This window comes from Saccoglossus kowalevskii, chromosome 2 (assembly GCF_978046115.1).
Source record: "Saccoglossus kowalevskii chromosome 2, keSacKowa6.1, whole genome shotgun sequence".
In the NCBI taxonomy this organism is placed as follows: domain Eukaryota; kingdom Metazoa; phylum Hemichordata; class Enteropneusta; family Harrimaniidae; genus Saccoglossus; species Saccoglossus kowalevskii.
The window spans coordinates 8487387-8509666 of NC_140642.1; the positions used below are offsets into that span (position 1 = coordinate 8487387).

The window sequence follows — 22280 nt, forward strand, 5'->3', positions numbered from 1 at the left end:
TTAAGGTAATTTCATTGCATGTTAGGGGTGTTTTTTTTAAATAATTGTATCAATGCAGTTTATCATTGCGTAAAACATCCAAAATAGAACATATTAAATGAACAAGCATATGTAGGCATGAAATAAAGTGTTCGACAAGAACAAAACATTGATTGACCGCTTAGTTATAGTAGTTGAACCCATCTGAAACCCTGGTTCATTGTTCATTCATTGTCACGTAGGCAGCTATTAACTTTATTACATCAACGGTTACTGCCGTCTAGGAAAGTGTCTGAGGTTGTTCCTTTGTAATTGCCCACCAGGTGTAAGAGTTAGGTGTATGTAAATATCTTGTTGCCCACTGTAACTGGCTGCAGTACCTCTATATACTGCCCAATGTACAATATTTTGGAATATAGAGAAGAACAGACAACATTACTGGGACTTATAAATGTTTAATTGATTTCATTTGCATACATTTTGCGGATGTATAACAATATTTGCACACACTTTTAAAACAATATACACCAAGAATTTTTAATGTAAATACTATACCCAGTGGGTAACTGAACGGCAGTGAAAAGCTGTAGTAGGTGAATTGTAATTTGGCTAAGGGTACATCAAAACACAAAGGGATAAATAATAGAAAACCAAAAAAACATTCACTGATATGATCTGTACGACAAATGGGGGTACCCCTAATGAATATTCAAAGTACTGCAAGCAATCAATCCACATCACGAACATTTTGAAGTTTATAATGAGATCCATCAATTTCTTCACACACAAGCTGTAGTGGAGCACCTAATGGGTCACTGTGATCATCATCAGAATTATGAGAACTCTCTGTTTCCATTATAGCACCCAGATTCATTATATCTTTACTTGATTGCACTTGTACCGATGTGCCAGCTTGACTCATACAGTGAGTCACATGCATGTTGTCTGCTACCATGTTCTGGTCCAACTCTGAATGAAGAAGTTCGCTATCGTAAACTATCTCCTCTGTTGTTGTTTGTTGTGTGTCAGGATCATGAAAGGTGGTTCCTTGTGATGACATAGTCACTGTATGCTGTGGCTGAGACAAAACCACAACAGCAGCTGATGTGTGGCTTGGTAAAGATCCATTATGCATATCTACTGAATACACAAAGGCAGTCAATAAGACAACGTCATAATTAATTGTTACAAGTTAATATTTTATGTACATACTTGTCTTGTACATAAAATGCAACACTTGATGATTTTTGAGAAACTGGAAGTAGTTTCGGAATTATAAAGTTAAGTTTATATATCCAATCTTCAGATGAGGACTTAACTGTATGGATATATCGTACACAACAAGTCATTGAAAATGACACAGTCCCCGTTAAATTTTTGAAAGTTCTCTTTGTGCTTGTCATATTAAAGCGGAGGGGTTGTCGCGAGCGTGTCCTTGAAACTTGAGTTCCAAGTGGCGTATACAACAGATTGTTTATTTACATCAAAACACGTGTTCCACGTGTAGTAATATGGCCAAAAATAAAAACAGCCGTTATTCAGCCATCTTTCTGATTATGAAACACACTGATATATATGTATGATGTATGTGCCAAATTTGAATGAAAACTGACAAAGCACGTCCAAGATACCACATAAAAAAACAAACAAGAAGCCTGCCAGTCGACCATCTTTGATCCAATCATGGACAGTATCCTAACATGTATAATCTATGTACCAAGTTTGAATGACAACTGACAAAGCATGTGCAAAATACAACATTTTCAAAAAACAGGATGGCTGCCAGTCAGCCATTTTGAATCAAATCACTGAACCACTGCATGTACATATGTCGCACATGAGGTACTAGGCACATGCAAAGAATGAACGGAATCGGTCCACAGGATTCTGAAATATGACTTTGGACAGACTGACACACGGACAGACTCAGGAACTCACGGATGGTCGGGGACATGTATGATCATCTATGTACTAAATTTGAATGAAAACTGACAAAGCATGTCCAAAATACAACATTTTCAAAAAACAAAATGGCTGCCAGTCGGCCATCTTTGATCCAATTGTGAAATAAATCGTCATGGACATGTATCTTAACATGTATAATCTATGTACCAAGTTTGAATGAAAACTGACAAAGCATGTCCAAAATACAACATTTTCAAAAAACAAGATGGCTGCCAGTTGGCCATTTTGAATCGAATCACTAAGCCACTGCATGTGCATATGTCCCACATAAAGTACTAGGCACATGCAAAGAATGAACGGAATCGGCCCAAGGGATTCTGAGATATGACTCTGGACGGCGTACGGACGAACGAACGGACGGAGACCGAATTATAAGTCCCCGTTTTCGGACTTCATCCGAACGGGGACTAAAAATACCAATAAACCTGAATGTATCATCTTGGAGTGCAACTTTACGAACAAAATAATAAATGTATTGCCACATTGTCATCTGATGCCACTTTATAAACATCATAAACAAGACCACATGTAGGCTGTCAGGGATCATCAGTGGATACAAGTTCATTGTTTGACACATGCTTATGTTTATTCCCAGGAGAGAAATAATTGCTCTTAAAAACAAAGTTGAGGATACAAAACAGCATGCTTTAATTGAGACATGAAGTACAGTATCTCAAAGTCATCACAGGGAAGTCTTGTGTACCCCCAAAATGCAATGCTGACATCCCCGTACTCAAGTGGCCGAACATGTTACTGCTGCCGACAGGGTGATTGCCAGGCAATCAATTTTTATAGCATGACAGGAAACAGCACAAGCAATTTTCGGAGGGAATATATGCGCAAATAGACTTGTGAGTCGTCTATCAACGAAGGGACAAATCCATTCAGAAGACGAGCAAGAATGTCACATATAATTCTGCAAAGCTTCACAAGCACAGAATTTCTGTATATATATCTGAGCGAGCCGATGACAGGGAACGTGATCAATGATAAAGTACATCAGCTCAATGACGATGTTATGCATTCAACATCGGTTACCCATACCATTTGTAATTTTCCCCAACGCTGCATCAAGTATGGCAGTAGTACTGCAAACTTACTGCCTGATATAAGTTGCGTTACAATAAATAATTATTGTATCATTAAATTGCAATGCGAAGGGTGTGATAGGTAGTTGCTGCTAGTAGTAAAGCTCGATGACAAACAGTCCCCAAATTATTGCAAAATGTATCAATAGTGAAAGCTAAAAGATAGCTGTTGTGAGTGTTGAAATCTCTCCTTTTTGGGGGGGGGGGGAGATTAGTTGAGAACAGTGTCATCCTCACCTGCCAGGTGATTGTGGACATATATTGTAAAAGTTGTGAGATATGGAGAAATAAAACGTATTTGTCAATTAAATACCTGTGAATGATATGTGCAATCAATTGTTTTATAAAAAAATATCTAGGAAATAAAAATTCCCAATAGTCAGTAAAGGAGCAATGACATTAGAGGGCAGAATCATCAGCCAGCAGATGTTCAGCACCAATAGTAAATTTGATCAAAACAACATGCAAATTACCTACTTAATATGCACGGTCATGACTCCAAAATTAATCATGTCTGCAACCAAATCTGCTGAGAAGTTTTTTGAGATGTGGCTTACACAAGCTAAAACGAGACGTGAAATACTTCGTTAATCACAGTCATTGACATTGGCTAGCAGTGCCATCAAAAGTCAGCAACCAGCTGTTCATTTTCCTTTTGCGGTGTCTAGTTCTTGGCACTACTGAGCAACGGGCCACCGCATTAAGATTTATAAAAAAAAAATCCTACTGAAGTTCATGTGAAGTCAAGACAGGGACAAGTTTAATTTTGTCCCGTTTTCACTTGACGATTATATTTTATTAAAAGTATTTAAAGCAGTTATTATATTGGTGTTAATGATTGCCTTCAGTGTCAGCTCAACTTTCATGAAAACTTGCAGGCTGATTGCCGAGTGTTGTCCATACTGAATGGTACCAACAAAAATTAAACCTGTCTGTAGAATACGGTATCTGTTCTAAAATCTTTTGTTGAACACTATATTCAGATTCATAAGACGGTGCACTCACATAAACAATTCCATTGACTGATATGAGCAAGAATACTGTTCCCAGTATACTAGCATTATGAATCAGTAATATGACTGCATAGACCATGTAAGCTTCAGGACCAAAGCATGCCAGCTAAACTGGCATCGCCAGTGTTTTTTTCAAATTGTACATTGAGGTTGAAATCAAAACATCCATACAATAACCATGACCCTACTTTCAATCAAAATTTCACTACCAATTTAGTTCCTAACTTCCACTTGTAGTTTCACTGTCACCTGTCTAATCACTTTCAAACTCACAAAAATGATACAACAAATTCATGTAAATATTAATTTAATATACAAGATTTTTTTCAGGCAATAATTATGCAACTAATATGTGCTATAATGTAATGCAATGTTAATACTCCCATAACAATGCCTCTTGAATTGTGAACATTTGCCACTAGACTGAGTGCTATTTAAGCAATAGATCTACATTAGTACCATTTCACCACTAGATCTTGTATCATTTTGCGCATAACACCACCTGGCAATGTACCTCATGGTCATGCAAAATAATTGCATAAGATGGCCATAGAGTTACACCTAGAGGCTAGATACAGGATGAATAACTTGCAAATTGCTGCATGAAAAGACTGAAAAATTGTATGTTTCATGACAACATTAGATGTAAAGGACAGGCAAGCACTCTGTCAAGACCCAACCACTGGTAACTATGTGCATGAGCAATGAGATGTCTGCTAGTAGCTAAATATTTTAAAGAGGTTGATGATTGAAGTGATTAAATGATGTCATGGTACCACAACTGTAGTTTATCTCTTGTTGGCATAGAACTATATTTTACCATTAGCTGAACAGAGTCACATTTCTAAACTGGGCAAGTGTCAATAATGTACTAAGTGATGAACAAAGACACATTTGATCGGAAAACATGATAGCAAAAGCAACCTAAAATTCACCGTCCTACGACGAGAAGTAATGTGTACAGATTGGAAAGGAATAGCAGTACGTTCACAGTTACTTAGTCAGTGTGGCATGTGCAAGATTGGGGGGGGGGGGATATGCCAACAGGAAAAATATCTGAAACCTGCGTCATTTGCCATAATCACATTAACAGGAATGTTTGTTGGGAGGAACATACTGTGACCACATGAACAGTACATACTTATTTTGTGATTGTTTAAAAGGCATGACAGAAGGTGATGCTATGTGAGAGTGACCTTTGGATACATTATAACAGTGTTCTCAAGTGGTCATCTATACATTGTTGAATTCATACAGGTAGACATTTGTAGCCACGCTGCGCTCACATGAAAATATATTATGATGAAGTGACTTTGTATAGTTTACAAACTTATTGATAAGGTAATTGTAACTCCTTGGTTACAGACTCTCCTAATTTATTCATAATTTTTATTTCAAGTATACACTTGACATAAAAATAAACGACAGCAATTCGTTAACGACTCAAGCTATCTCATAAATGCTAAGAAATGAATCTACCTTCTGTTTGCAGCACATTACGAGATAATCCTAAATGAACATTATCTGATGGTTGTGTTGTCACTGTTACAACATGATCACTAACAGGCTGGCTAAGAACAACGGACTCTGATTCAATGCTGTGACCAGGTGAGCCAGAAGTATGATGAAACTCCACATCTGAAAAAAAATGCATCATTCCTGTCACTTTTGTATTTTATGTACAACACATCACGCATGTAACATGCACAAGACAACAAATGTATCAAAAATGGATTGCTTCCATACTCCTTTGAGAAGGCTTTATATTCAATGCATTTCAACAAATTTTGGTTCATTTTCTGCAGCTGAAACAAGGTGGTTACTTTTTCTCAGAATACTAGGCTGTAATCAAAATAATAGTCCTAATGTTAATGACACAGTTGTACAAAAGTCCAACAAAAAGTACAAGGCACATGCAAAGAATGAACGGTCTAGAGGGTTCTGAAATACAGTTATGACTGCGAATGAATGGTCAGAGACCACATTATAACTCCCTGTTTTCGAACTTTGTATGAATAGGGACTACCAGTAACTAGAAAATTCCAGCAAAAAGCATGAACTTATTGCTGTAATTTTTTTTTTCAAGTTTTCTATTTGTGACTATATGGAAATAACACTTGAAAGATTTGAAATATTTGTTTGGTTACATGTATGCATCCAGGGAGCTGATTTTTCCAGAAATATATTAAAACAATACCACCTTTCTTAGTAAGTTGAAATTTCATGATTTAAAATACACATCAAGACAATCAATAACTCAATACAGGTCATTGGTAAATGTCAATCATTGCTTGTCAATTCATTCAGACAAGCTGTTGATCACCTGTAGATTGCGTCTGTTGCCTTAAAAAAAATCAGAACCACAGCAACATGATGATTCTGATAACTGATAATTCATGGTTAATATTAGCATTCTAGGCAAAGCTTGGTTTCAAGTCAGTGATAGACATTCTCAAAGAATCTCTAATTATGCAATACACATGCATGGACCCCAATACAATTGCTTAATATTTTGCTGTAGAGAGAATACCAGTTGATATGCCAAAGAAACCAGACAAAACATGATTTGTCAAAATAAAATAACCCTATGCTGACATTATGATTATGATATATTTTGTATCTGTGCATAAAACGCTGGAAATGGCGAAAAATACTAGTGAGTGGCAAAATACAATACAACAGAATTTTTTGATAACTTCTACTACTACAACCGATCGTACAAGGCTACGACCCATTGTGCGACACACCGCACCACCTGTCGCGCGAGGTGTTGGCCTATAAATACGACACGCGATGCGACTTCTTCATTACAACCGCTGATGCCTGACAAGACGCTGCCACAGTGAACAAGACACAACCAAAATACAAGCATCGGCATGGCCCCAAAGAAGTCAAGGAAAAAGAGGAAAAATCAGCCTGATGAGGAGGAAGGGCCCCAGCCTATACCCGTGGCCGAGGAGAAAGCTACTACTTCTGTCATAGCTGGTGATGAGGGTGAGCAGCAGCCATGTTTACAGTATGGATGGTCCAGACATTTGGGATGAAAGCTCAGAAGTTCTCGAGCTTATATTGGGGGTGAAAAAAATCGTACAACGTTGCAAAGGGGGCAAGACAGATCTTCCAATAGTCTTAGGGTGGTACAACGGACTCGTACGACAGGACGCATCATCGTACGACATGAAAATACTCGTGCAACACTCGTTCGGGGTCTTACAAGTGCATGCAAAGTCGCACAACACTCGTACTGCCTGTCGTGCAATTATTTTTCATCGCGTCAGTCGCTCAAAATATCGGAGCAGCGTTTTTTTTTCCCGACCGACAATAAGTGGTACAACGGCTACAACGAGTCGTACAACGGGAACAATTTTGAGTCGCAAGCCGTTGTAGTCTGTTTGGCACCAATTGTGAAAGGGGCTTAAGTAAAACAAAATCTCAGTGGCAATCGATTGAAAAACTATTTGTTTGTGATTGGGGGAAAAAATACAAGAAAGATGCATCAAGGCAAAGTTTTGAAGATTTATAATTTTGGGTTCAGTTCTGATACTGCTCAAATTCTCCTTTTGCATATGCAACTTAGCACTACATTGTATTTTAATTGAAGCCTTGCCTCACCCAATTAGCCATATTCGCCGTGCTTCCTATGATTCAGCTTTCAAACTGAAAGTTGTTTGTAAAGCAGCTGAACACTTTGATATTAGTGAAAAGCAAGTTCATCAAAGGATTCAAGCGAAATATCAATAAATACAGCAACAATCGTCAAGCCAAACGATTGCCTGGAGCTCGCAGCAGAGTGAAAGATAGCGAAAGACAGTGGTTTGACGGACACAGAAAAAAAACTAAAGGATGAGTAACAACACCACATTTAAAGCAACTGATGGTTGGCTTCATGCATTTAAGAGGTGTCATTCATTATCAACATGCTCCCATACATCAATTGGACAAAAATTACCAGCTTACTACGAGGACAAGATTCTGAAGTTCCAGTGATACATTATACGGCTACGTCGTCAGCATGGCTACCCTCAAAGTGACATATTTAACATGGACGAGACACCATTGCGGTTTGATATGACCGGCAATCCAACTCTGGAACATCAGGGTGTCAAAACAGTCAACATTAAAACCACAAATTCCGAAAAAAGGGGCTTCACTGTCGTTTTGATGATCACCGCTGACAATCAGAAGGTCTGTTTGTTAATCATATTTATAGGGAAACAACGACTAGACGACCTCATGCGAAGAGAAATAAAAGTAGAAGTACAAGAAAATATATAAATGAGTCCTGTAAGAATTTGTTTACGTGGGTACATGCTTTCAATGCGAGGTCACATGATTTCCCTGTAAACAATAACTTGGCTCATCATGGTTTTTATTTCAGGATGGTCGTGCGAAAACATAAACAAGTCAAATTCTTGCAGTCAAAATCATTTCATAATCATTGAATTGAATCAATAAATTTTATTCCACACTATATCACATAACTGGTATTTTGCGATACTTTATTCAACACATTATTTTTAATTTCAGTCTGTCTGAGTTGGGTTGAGACACTTTTCCCAAACTTGGTGACGACTCACAGCGACTGATGATATGGGACTCTTGCACCTCACAGCAAAAAGTTATACATGTATTCCCACAACATAGACATTGCTGTCATTTCCAGTGGGTTAACTTCATTTCTCCAGCCGTTAGATGTTGGTGTTAATAAACCACTGAAGGACTACATGCATGCAGAGTGGGACAAATGGATGAAGACCGGGGAGGCACTATTCACACCAGCAGGTAAACGCAAGGCTCTCGCTAAGAAGATGATGCTTGAGTGGGTCGTTTCGTCATGGAACAAAGTTTTCTCTAAATGGAGATGAGGATAACCTGCTTTGCGAAGACCTGGAAATGAACAACTTAGCAGTTGGTGAAGAAATTGTTGAGGTTTTTTACAGCGATGATGACAGTGAAGACTTTCATGGATTATAACAATCCAACTAACTGCGTGGCTTTCACACAACCAAACAAAACATCCCTTTTCAAGGCCACCACCTATTCCAAAAAGAGCTATACCGTACCAACTTACCATATGTGTGTTGTGTGTATTTATTGAATATTAGGTGACACTGACATTTGTATGCCTTTTGAATGTTTATTCTGGCATTTTTGACTGTGATTGTTTTGTTGCTAAACTTGAAACAATGTTTCAAACTTATGTGAGCATCTCATTAACATACCATTAACCCCAAATTTGCATATTCATATTCAAATTGATGAAACATCTTCAACTGAAGCCGACCCAAGACTGTTTTTCAAGGGGGAGGGTGGAGATTCCCATTCTTGATTAAGCCGTGGCCTCAAAAAGGAAGTTTATGTTCTGTGAATTTCCTTTCACTTCATTAGGTGCAAGCCAAACAATGTTGCTACATATCAAGTAATTTACCTTGTAGTTGTAGTACATCTTCGTCTCCTTGTCGAAGCTCCATCATATCCGGGTTTAATTCATTATGCGGAGTATCCACTGTATTTGTTGTTAAATGTCTCCTTCTGTGTGCATTTCTGCTGCCACTTTGAGAGAATTGTTTGCCACAGATATCACAGGAGTAAGGTTTACAACCAGAATGAGTTATTTTGTGTTTCCTAAGACTTGAATGTTCAGCAAATCTTCTGCCACATCCCTGGACATTGCACAAAAAAGGTCTTTCTCCTGGTAAAAGAAAGATTAGTCTATTATACTCTTTTGCTTATAGGTCATATTTTTGGGCAAGTGCTGGCTTTAATAGAAACATCGCCCAAGGTCATCTTTTGCCACAATTTTATAATGGCTATTTTAATCCATTATATACTGCCATCACAATTCTAAGTCAGGCGTCAGGTGACAAAAAAAGGCCTCCAATTGATCTAAAATATGCGTCTTAAACAGCTGAAATTTTTACAGTCCAAAAAATTTGTTATGACAAATGACCCAAAACTGTTATTCAACCTAATAGGCCAAGTCGCTTGTATTTAACATTTTTCAAGGTGATAACAACTCATTGTAAAACCAAGTTTACCCGGTTTACGCTAGTCACAATTTTAAATAAAATTTAATAGGCATTTGTTACTGAAATCTAACTCTAATTTAGATGCCAGGTATGATTGAAATGTTTTAAAAATTAGAATACTAAATTAGGATGACTCCTGAATACATTTTTTGCACAAAAAAAAAATCACCCACCTGCCGAGACATTGCCCATGGTGAGTTTTTGAATCAGACAAATAAGATATCTGTCATTGAAAACAATAATATTTAGGTGTCCATTTGACAAAAAACATTTCTTGTTTTGAAGAATTGTGTCACGCATTCAAAACAAATTCATCTTAATTAGTAATTTTGAAAAAATATAAACAGAGTATTAATGCATTAAAGTATTAACATGTAACACGTTTCATGTTGATAACAGCTAAAATTGTGTTATTAAATAGATGTCATTGACTATGAAAAACTTTTAATCTAATAGGAAAGATTGAAATATTCCAAAAGTGATGCGAAAATTAGAATTAGGTAATATAGCATAAAAACAATACAAATATTGCACTCAAGGACACTACAAAACTCTTCTTTGATGTCAGTTGATGCAGTTATTGCAGTGACAAAAATCTTTGCTGAAAAATTAGTTTACTCATAATAAGTCATTATATAAGTTCCATATAAGTATCATTAATAGTAATCACCTGTATGAGTTCGAATGTGATTCTTTAAATTCCCTGCTGTAGAGAAACCTTTACCACATCCCTCCTGCGAACAGTGATATGGTTTCTCACCAGTATGTGTTCTCATGTGAACTTTCAGTCTTTGATAGACATAGAAAGATTTATTGCAGCCACTTAGTTCACATCTATGAGGTCGATCTCCTCTGCAAACAAAATTAATACAAGTTAAGGTAGAGATGCACTTTATTTGTGAATTTCAATCAAAAATAGTTTTTTTCGTTTTTTATATAGATTTTTATCTAAAGAACATTCTGTGAAAATTTGACCAATGAATTCTTATTGGAACACCGTTAAAATTGCTGTTTATTTTCTGGTTAAAAATAAAAAAACACTCACACGTGGCAATGTTTATGTCCAATTGCCTAATTTGCATGAGTAACCAAATAACAGGACCTTTGATTGACAATATGCAAATCGAGATTGTACGGGTCATAGTTCATTCAATTCACGCGCATGTGCAATTATTCTCAAATCAGTTCTCGCTCGCTAGCAAACCAAACATTATATTTCCTCAGCGTTTTTTCTTAATTTTTATCATTACATTATGCGTGGTGTGAAAAGAAAGAGAGGTAGAAAGAAGATTCAGATGATTTCTATGTCGGAAGATGCAAAAGCTACACTGAAGGCATCAGCCCACCGAACGAAAAACAAATCGATGTGAGCGTCCAAACATGACTTTCCCTGAAGGCATGAATCCGAGTTTCTGATTGACTGAGAGATTTTATTTTCAAATAATTGTTCTCAAAAAATAAACTGAGCATGTGAAGAATAATTTAACATTGTTTACAGTGATAACTGCTCATAATCGAAACGAAGCTTACCCATTCACGCTAGTCACAATAAACATCATACTCTTGAATAGGCGTCAATTACTACGGTAAAGCTTAGACTCTATTTTAGGCATTAGGAATGATTGAAAAGACGCCAAAATACACCTTAAAAGTCCCATTTTATTTTTTTTCTAAATCCCATCCCGAATTTACGGCAGAATCTGGTCCCTCAAATAAGGGACACGTGCGCTTTGATTCTAACCGGATATATTGCACTGGGTCTCATTACAGCTCCCTGGTTTAATTCAATAAAGCAAACAACTGACAATGCTAAAATCAATTGCAAAGGTACGCTAAAATAATAGTCCCGCTACCTTAAAGGTACTTAGTAACATTTAAGGTAGAGATGCAGTTTATTCGACTTGCTTTTTAATTGAGTAATTAGACAATGAAGATGGTATTATATATCCAACATGTTATATATTTTCTGAAAGCTTATTATACAAACTTTGTAAAACTTGTCTTTATTTTAAATATCCAGAATGCGTTTTTGATTTTGGGTCAAAAATATGCTTTTTTGGACAAAAGTGGTTTAAAAAAAATTAGCTTAAAAACTTCAAGTCCGTTTGTGGGTAAAATTACATCACTGGATACCTTGGTATACTACTAATTCAAATGCGTCCACTCATCTCTCTAACGGCTTTCAAAGTCGCACAGCATGACCTCAAAGTTCACTCTTTTCTATTTTTGCATAATTTATATATCCATGTTAATTGCGGACTTGTTATTTTTGTTCCACTCGCCGTAATAAACTGTCCGGACGCATTTTGAAGGGGGAACACCTTGTCAATAATGTGTGAAAATTTCGAGGCAAATGGCCAAAGCGTCTATCAGCTATTTTAATTTAAAACCCAAGAATTCACCAAAAATAGAAGACGAGAAAAAGGCTAATTTGCATATTTGCGCGTTAAACCGGGATTTACTGCTTTGTCATACTTTGTCATACTTTCTAGACTATTGAAATTGAAAGTTGACGTATAGACATAGACATTTTATGTAAAATCGTTGGACCAGAACAACTGCTCTTGAATATATAAATCAGAAACACGTCATTCATACCAGTGTTTTGATGGGGTCGGTAAAAACACGTGGCAATGCCCAGTAAATATGACGTCATCTCATGAATTATTAAACAGGGGGCGGTCCTAGGAAGGTGACCTTTTATCACGATCAAAACATCATGGCTTCTCTTCGATGTATTTTCAATAAAAAATCTACGAGTATTTCAGAGCCTATGGTTTACCGTGAAGAGTACAAAGTGGGATATTAAATTATTTATCCTTGATGATTTTTATGTAGTATTGAGAACCAACTCCAACGCACAATAATGAATAATCGCGTAATCCTAGAATCGAAACGCGAGGCACAGAAGTTTTGTTCATTGTTTCCAATCCCATTTTTCCCACTGCAACATATTTGTTAAAAGAAATATTTGAATTCTGTTCGTTTTTTAAGGAGGCATTTTTTTATTTTTTTACGATTTTGGTAACGCCTTATTCAGGGATTTTCTAAGACAGTCGCAGACAATCAGCGCACGGATGTACGTACAAAACATGCTGTTGTACTACCGGCGACGGTCGCCTGCAACGTAAAAGTTCAAAAATTTCGACCGGTTTTAAATAATTTGTGTTGGATTAAATAATTAGTGTTGGAAATCTGACATGTTTTAAGAGTGCAAAATTAAGGTGCATTTTCGAGCGGTCAAATTTTTCCGAATAGAAATCAGCAAATGAAAAAAATCGGAGTGCTAAACAGTGTGTTAGTTTTAAAACAAGCAGCCTATCGGCTGAGATAGCTCCGCTGTTAGCAATGCACATTTCAATTAAAGAAGTGAAGACATCATTAGAAAATGAACAATATGAATAGTATCAAAGCAATCGGACTTACAGTTTTTAACAAGAAGTCGAAAATATCACTTTTTACCAAAAACTACAAAAATATTCACCAAAATAAATTAATTAGAGAATTGAAGATATAATCACAAAACGAACAAATCTGAGAGAGGTCCACATGTAGTACCTATATATGTAATATCAAAGCAATCGGACTTACAGTTTTCAACAAGAAGTCGAAAATATCACTTTTTACCAAAAATGACAAAAATATTCACCAAAATTAGAGAATTGAAGATGTCATCACAAAATGAACAAATCTGAGAGAGGTCCACATGTAGTACCTATATATGTAATATCAAAGCAATCGGACTTGCGGTTTTAACAAGAAGTCAAAAATATCACTTTTTACCAAAAATGACAAAAATATTCACCAAAATTAGAGAAATGAAGATATCATCACGAAATAAACAAATCTGAGAGAGGTCCACATGTAGTACCTATATATGTAATATCAAAGCAATCGGACTTGCGGTTTTAACAAGAAGTCAAAAATATCACTTTTTACCAAAAATGACAAAAATATTCACCAAAATTAGAGAATTGAAGATATCATCACGAAATAAACAAATCTGAGAGAGGTCCACATGTAGTACCTATATATGTAGTATCAAAGCAATTGGACTTGTGGTTTTTAACAAGAAGTCGAAAATATCACTTTTCACCAAAAAATGACAAAAATATTCACCAAAATTAGAGAATTAAAGATATCATTACAAAATGAACAAATCTGAGAGAGGTCCACATGTAGTACCTATATATGTAATATCAAAGCATTTGCACTTGCGGTTTTTAACAAGAAGTCGAAAATATCAGTTTTTACCAAAAATGACAAAAATATTCACCAAAATTAGAGAATTAAAGATATCATTACAAAATGAACAAATCTGAGAGAGGTCCACATGTAGTACCTATATATGTAGTATCAAAGAAATTGCACTTGCGGTTTTTAACAAGAAGTCGAAAATATCAGTTTTTACCAAAAATGACAAAAATATTCACCAAAATTAGAGAATTAAAGATATCATTACAAAATGAACAAATCTGAGAGAGGTCCACATGTAGTACCTATATATGTAATATCAAAGCAATTGCACTTGCGGTTTTTAACAAGAAGTCGAAAATATCAGTTTTTACCAAAAATGACAAAAATATTCACCAAAATTAGAGAATTGAAGATATCATCACGAAATGAACAAATCTGAGAGAGGTCCACATGTAGTACCTATATATGTAGTATCAAAGCAATTGGACTTGCGGTTTTTAACAAGAAGTCGAAAATATCAGTTTTTACCAAAAATGACAAAAATATTCACCAAAATTAAAGAATTAAAGATATCATTACAAAATTAACAAATCTGAGAGAGGTCCACATGTAGTACCTATAGATGTAATATCAAAGCAATTGCACTTGCGGTTTTTAACAAGAAGTCGAAAATATAGTTTTTACCAAAAATGACAAAAATATTCACCAAAATTAGAGAATTAAAGATATCAACATGAAATGAACAAACCTAAGAGAGGTCTACCCAAGGTACATATACACCAAGTATCAAAGCATTTAGGCTTGTAGTTTTCAAGAAGAAGTCGAAAAAGTAAAACATTGACACGGACGACGACGACGGACGACGACGACGACGGACAATCACTCATATGATAAGCTCCGCTCGACAAAGTCGACAGCGGAGCTAAAAATGGAATCTCCGTCAAATTGACGTAAACTTCCCCATTTTTCACGGAAAAAGCAAAGGTCGTGGCCGAGTTGCAGGCTAAAAAACTCAAAAATCAAAACAAAATCATCAATCAGTAAGTATTATGACAAGGAAAACAAAACATCAGACGCGAAGAAGCGGTCAGCGCGTCAAAAGAGTTGTTAATGTATCAAGTTACCTCTCTCTGTGATTTATTTTTCATTGAAATTATTTGCTTGTTTTCAATTAATTTTAGAGGTACTCTGCAATTTATTTTAGCATTGTCAGTTGTTTGCTTCATTGAATTAAACGGAGTTCGTCCGGTTGCAAACAAAGCTGTCTCGCACTACCTAGCAAAACTTGTGAATGATCGAAGTACAGGTACCCATTAGACAAAAGATACACGAAAGTTTGTATCTCCCCGACCCAGTGCAATATATCCGGTTAGAATCAAAGCTCACGTGTCCCTTATTTGAGGGACCAGATTCTGCCGTAAATTCGGGATGGGATTTAGAAAAAAAAAAGGACTTTTAAGGTGTATTTTGGCGTCATTTTCGGACATTTCAATCATTCCTGAATGATGCGTGAATTGAATGAACTATGACCCGTACAATCTCGATTTGCATATTGTCAATCAAAGGTCCTGTTATTTGGTTACTCATGCAAATTAGGCAATTGGACATAAACATTGCCACATGCGAGTGTTTTTTTATTTTTAAATAGAAAATAAACAGCAATTTTAACGGTGTTCCAATAAGAATTCATTGGTCAAATTTTCACAGAATGTTCTTTAGATAAAAATCTATATAAAAAACGAAAAAAACTATTTTTGATTGAAATTCACAAATAAACTGCATCTCTACCTTAAATGTAGAAGCTGCCTATAGACCAATTATTCAAAGAAACACAGTTAAGTGAGTACTGACATCTAGAACCACTGGGCAGACAGTGGAACACAACTAATTTTTTCTTTCTTTCAAAACTAGATGTTGCAGTCAATTTGTTTTTGCTTTCCTCTTTCTAATGTTTATTAGAAAGGAACAAACCTGCATGTGATGTTCATATCCAGTTTGAAATAAAGTGGCGCATGAATGACTGAGAAAACGCCACCAGTTAGTTAACAGTGAATGAAACAAATCTACATGCACCTGTGTAACCTTTGCACTTTTAACAAAACCAGTAATCAAAGAAAGCTTAGAAAGAACTCCCATGTGCTGAGAGTATTAAATATAATTCAAAATTACTTGTACTTGATTGAGATAGTGATGGAAAAGCTGAAAACTAATAAAGAAAATTAATATGAACAGATTTGAGTGTAAAACTAATGAGGTCTGCACAATGTAACATACCATCTATGTACCAAGTTTTATTGAAATGTGATTGGAACCAAAAAAACTTATGAATTATTATGCTAATTAGGGAATTAATATAAACAGATTTTAACCCCAAACTAATTAGGTTTGTACTTTGTCCTAGAGCATCTTTGTACTAAGTTTCATTGAAATGGAATAATTAGTACTTTAGATATCAGTCTGACAGCTTAAAAGTGGTTAATTATGCAAATTAGTAATTAATATGTACAGATTTTAACCAACAATTATCCAGGTCTGTCTACAGCATCCATGTACAAAGTTTCATTGAAATGTGATGATTAGTACTTGAGAAATCAGTGTGAAAGCTGAAAATTAATTAATTAGGTAATTAATATGCACTGATATTACCCTAAAAACTATCAGGTCTGTGCAGTGTCCTATGGCATATATGTACCAAGTTTCATTGAAATGTGATGATTAGTACTTGGGATATCAGTGGAAAAACCAAAAATTGACTAATCATTATGCAAATTAGGTAATTAAGTAATTTTTACCAAAAACTAATCAAAACCTAGCATTAGTTCAGAGCATCTATGTACCAAGTTTCATCAAAATCCAATGAGTGGTTGTTTAGATATGAGTGGAACAGTCATAGAACAGCTAAATATTAGCTAATTATCATGCAAATTAGGTAATTAATATGCACGGATTTTTACCAAAAACTGAACAAATCTGCACCTAGGTTCAGAGCATCTATATACCAAGTTTCATCAAAATCCAATGAGTGGTTCTTTAGATATCAACGGAACAGTCATGGAACAGCTAAAAATTGGCTTATTATCATGCAAATTAGGTAATTAATGTGCATGTAATTTTACAAAAACCTTATCAAATCTGTGCATTGGGCCAGAGCATCTACCAGTATGCACCAAGTTTCATCAAAAACTGATGTATGGTACTTGAGATATCAGTGGAGCAGAAGGATACACATATACATACATACAAACACCCCCCCCCCCCCACACACACACAGACAAACTAACTGCAAAGACTCCCAATTTTTATATATAATATTGAAGCTTACAGGTGTGTTTTCATGTGGTATTTACGATGTGCTGGCCAGGAAAATCTTTTATCACATCCGTCAAATGAACACTTCAATACTTTTTGTCCAGCATGAGTTTCCCTGTGGTATTTCAAGTGGCTTGATGCTTTAAATGATCTACCACATCCTTCATAGTGACACACATAAATTCTTTCACCTGAAATATAACAAAAATTGAATAAGAGAATCATTTGTCATGGTAGATGTCAGAAAAGCAGATATACGTTGTCAGCAAGTTTGCTGGCAATGTTGTTGTATTGTTAAAAAAACATCATTGCAAGTGACCAAAAACTTTGCTGTTGATGTCTCCATTATCATTCTGGTATCTCTATATCTATCTTTAATTGGAGTGATGAAAACAATTTTTTTCCCAGATACAAGTGCCAAAATTATAATTGTTTGTAAGGCTTACTCACCACTTTCTGTTTTCTGCACAGTATACGAGTTACCTACAGGTGAAACTGGTTCCTCATCACCATATGCCTTAGCTATACTCTCTTGTGTGGCTGAAATAAGACTGGCTTGGGCCAAATTCTGTAATCTCAACCTTTGTGTATCAAATATAACATTAGCTTCAATACCACCCTTGTCAACATTGCTCAATACAAGTACAGTGTTGTTGGCAGTAGGAGACTGGGACACTGGATTTGGTAAGCTCAAGAGACGTAACAGTCCAGCATGTGGTTCAATAGCTTGCATCAATGTATTTTCATCGATTGTAGACATTTTTTCATCATCATCAACAGCATCCTGTTTAGTACCAAGAGAATTATCTTCCTTTCCATCACTGATGACTTTCCCAATTGCTCCTAAATGATCAACTCCATCATCAGGTTGATCTGAAGTAAGTCTGCTTTCGCTTACAAACCGGAAATGTTTGATGTTTTCAGAAGACTGTAATGAGTTAAGTGATTCAAGATGACTGTTTTCATTGTCAGTGGGACAACCATTCATACAGGACATCTGTAAAATATTATCAATAACAAAATATTTACTTATTTCAGTCAAATATGATAGTTGAAACAATTATAATTATGGATTATGAATTCAAGATATTTCATCAAAGTACATGTAGTTATGACAATGTGACCAGAGAATTCATGACCACACACAATTATAAGTTCAGGGCAGGTTAGGGTACTGTTATTTCAACTAAAACTAATTTTAGTTGGCAAACCAACTTTCTAATCTGTTTTTTTTTTCAATGTGCAAACATCAACTCAGAAATATTGTCGAACCCAGTAGATACTTGTAAATGTAAATGCAAACAAAGTCACTTAGTATTCATTGTAGACAGAACTGTCCCTGACCATAAGTGGGTAGGATCACAGTCACTCCTAGTAGAGTGACTGGGGTAGGATGTTCTGACAATGAAATACTGGACTTTCTGTGAGTAAAACAAATTCTGTATGTTGTTCACAATGTCAGAAATTCATCTTAGTCATTGTAAATGCACATTGTTTATTTATATATTCATAATGTGCCTAACAAGTAATAACACTCAACTGGCCTGCCACCATGACTTGCTTCAATTATCTTAGTTTATAGATCTTTTTCCTTTCACATACTACTTATACTGTATTATCTGATCACCCTGGGACATATTTTGGGAGATCACCAGAACCAAAACATCGCCCAGGGTTTAGTTTCAGCACCTTTTCTCAACAATGTTTGTACAATCAACTATTTTCACGCCCACTGCCAGTGTCAACAAAGGTTTTCTCATACAGTAGTTTGATCTATACATGGAACCGTATAAAAACTATGAATTCACAGACTTACTAATTCATGCACTTAAATTCAATTAAAACAAATTTTAAATGCACTCTATATGTTGTGTTAAAAAACGATCTAAATTTGTATTCTTTTTGTTTGTTCTGCAACTTTTTAAACAAAACATTATTGTCAGGCGATTTTTAATACACAAATTTTGTCAAAACATGTCACCTTATATCAGTGGGCCTTACTATCGCACATTGCAACACATAGTACCAGCTACGATTTCAACTGAACCTGAACTTCTATCTTTTTCATTCACATTTTCAAAGAAATTTCCATTTACTACATTCAATAATGACAGAGCAACATAGATTCAGAACACTCTTCTTGATTTGTATGCCAGTTTAGTTGATTCCAATTAGTTACTGTGTCATGATTGGTCCCACTTATTTTCAGTAATTTTAAATACAATTCATTAGGTTTTGCTATTGAGTAGCCATAGTAGCTCTGCCAACCAAGCATCACAGCACTTGGCATGCAATCAAGAAATCAAGTTTGAATCTGATTACAATTAATTATGATGGCAGAAATAAAGTTATTTTGCTCATAGACTCTGCGCAAATCAGACGTGGCTTAAACGAGCCACCAAAAAATAACTCTTGGTGCCATCAGTAAATGAGACATTCCATACCAAGTTGATAAAATAACCAAAGTGTCTTCCCTGCAAGACATAAGGACTGGATACAATGTTTCTGTTCGAACTTCAGCTAAATTTTTAATTTCGACTCCAGCTTGTATATAGGGTTTTCGATGGCATTCATGGTGATCAGAAATTAAAACAGGGCTAAATATAACTAAAGCCAAAGGATGTGTAATCCCAAATGTGTGATGAGAACTTGTATATTCGTATATTTGTGTTCATACATGCATATAATTGCATTCAGCTCTACAAAGGTGCCTGTAGATTGCCATGCATAATAACGAGTGCCACAATTTCTGTTTTAAGAGATATTCAGTATACAGCAATGGACATACAGCTTTAGTGGCCCTCTGAGCCTCAATGAGCTCTTTGGTTCACTAAAACTGTACATGTCCACCTCTGTTGGGGTGAACATTTGTATAATGGCTGTCATAATCAACAGCTTCTGCTATCTTATAATTTTGAAAAGTACTTGGATGTGTTGAATTTGAAGCAAAGAATTTCAATGACAAAATTTCGAACTAGTAATCACAATTTAGCAATACAAAAAGGGAGGCATATGCAACCAAAAATACCGCCTGAAAATAGAATTTGCAAACAATGTACACAGAATAAAATAGAAGATGAACAGCACTTTATCATGATATGTCCACAATATAAAGTAATACGCCAACAAATCATTCAAGACATTACATTACCAGAAGAAACGCAGGATGATCTCCAGAAATTTAAGTTCTTGATGACTTCAAAAGATGATGTAATAATAAAAAAGATTGGCAATTTCAATCAAGGAATGAAAATGCCATTTGATATGCAACCCTTGCTTTATCCTATTAACAACTAATTTTCTTTTTGTAGTAGTAGTTATCACAACTAACCTTTATTGCTATCAACTGATAGAAACATTGTATTTCTAAGGATGCAATAAAGTTATTATTATTATTATTATTATCTGATTGGTGTTGACAAGATCTTGTCGGTGATAGCAGAAAACTACAGCATTGTGTCAGGTGTGGTTTATGCGAGGGCACAGTAACTAACGCCAACCTCGTCAGGCTACCCTAACCACACCAAAACATGTTTATCCAGTGCATAATTTTAAATCAGTATATATTTACAGTGAAAATATATACCCCTAATTAAAATTTGTTTACATTCAAAGTTGTACGATATTGTGCAAACATTCCACACAGATGTAGTTCTTGTCAATTACGTCAATTTATAGTAAATTCAATTTCACATGAACTGATCAATGTCAAAACCGTGGTCAAAACATTCACCATGAACATACAATAGGAAAACAAAGACTATTAGTATTTAATATCACGGAAGTAGTAGTTACGGAAATATATTTGATGATAAAAACACTAAAAATATGAAGCATTCTAATTTTATATTATTATATTTTCGGCTTAAGATATAGTATTATATTTAAAAGGATATATGTGAGCCAAATTAAAATGTGGCGGCGACGACCAATAAATACCACCGTACAATCAGGGAGTCTATTGATTTATGTTTAGCGGTTTTAGATTTCCCCTTGTATGTGTCACACATACATACACAGGCTAATACCACACAAACCAGCTGAAACAAATCCAAAACTTCGCGGGAAATAGAAATTATTATGGTCTACCTTGAAGAGAAGTATTATGGTGTGTCCGCCATCCCAGCGTCGTGTTCGCCAACCATGTCACTGTGCGGATGAATATTTAACAAGAAAATAAATATCGTTATCAAACGTGTAAAACCATTACTTTCTTCATAAATACGTTTCGATATCACTTTAACTCCGTAGACAACATTAACTTACCTATTATTATTTGTTTGCTTATTTATCCATATTTCAATTTACGTAAGGCTTACATTACTTGGCGGATATTTCACAATTATAGACAATAGGTGATCAGGCTAGCCAATCACCATCGTTATGCATGATTTTGTAGGGATTTGTTTTCTTCATATTTATGTACGCTATTATTCCCGTCTATGTATCTTCACGACTCGGTGAAAACAAGAATAATAAAATAATGTTTTTAATATTATCAGTGTGCGCACAGTTCCTACTGTGACTGTGGTCAGAGTCACAATTTGTTCAGGGATTGTGCTTAAGATAAATTAATTAATTGCGGAATTTACACAATTAACACATCTTTGTTGATATTTAATTAGACGTACATTTTATAAACTGTAAATAAAAAGTAAATAGTAGGAAATATCTCTCTCGTATTGTAAATTGTATTGCAT

At 35.3% G+C, this 22280-nt stretch overlaps 1 protein-coding gene across 3 annotated transcripts; it reads right to left on the reverse strand.

Annotated features, from left to right (window-relative positions):
• Window positions 1-414: 414 nt before the first annotated feature.
• On the reverse strand, window positions 415-21739 carry LOC100366307 (uncharacterized). Of its 3 annotated transcripts, XM_085490671.1 has the most exons (8): window positions 21670-21739; window positions 18031-18577; window positions 17594-17771; window positions 10745-10926; window positions 9474-9737; window positions 5525-5683; window positions 3510-3594; window positions 973-1119 (listed from the first exon to the last, which is right to left on the reverse strand). In XM_085490671.1, exons 2-8 carry the CDS (start codon window positions 18575-18577, stop codon window positions 1107-1109), a joined length of 1428 nt encoding a protein of 475 aa, XP_085346797.1. In that variant the 5' UTR covers window positions 21670-21739; the 3' UTR covers window positions 973-1106. The 3 variants fall into 3 exon arrangements, with proteins under 3 accessions (XP_006817421.1, XP_085346790.1, XP_085346797.1); XM_006817358.3 differs by lacking the exon at window positions 3510-3594 and having other exon boundaries at window positions 415-1116; XM_085490664.1 differs by lacking the exon at window positions 3510-3594 and having other exon boundaries at window positions 415-1119.
• Between the last annotated feature and the right edge of the window lie 541 nt (window positions 21740-22280).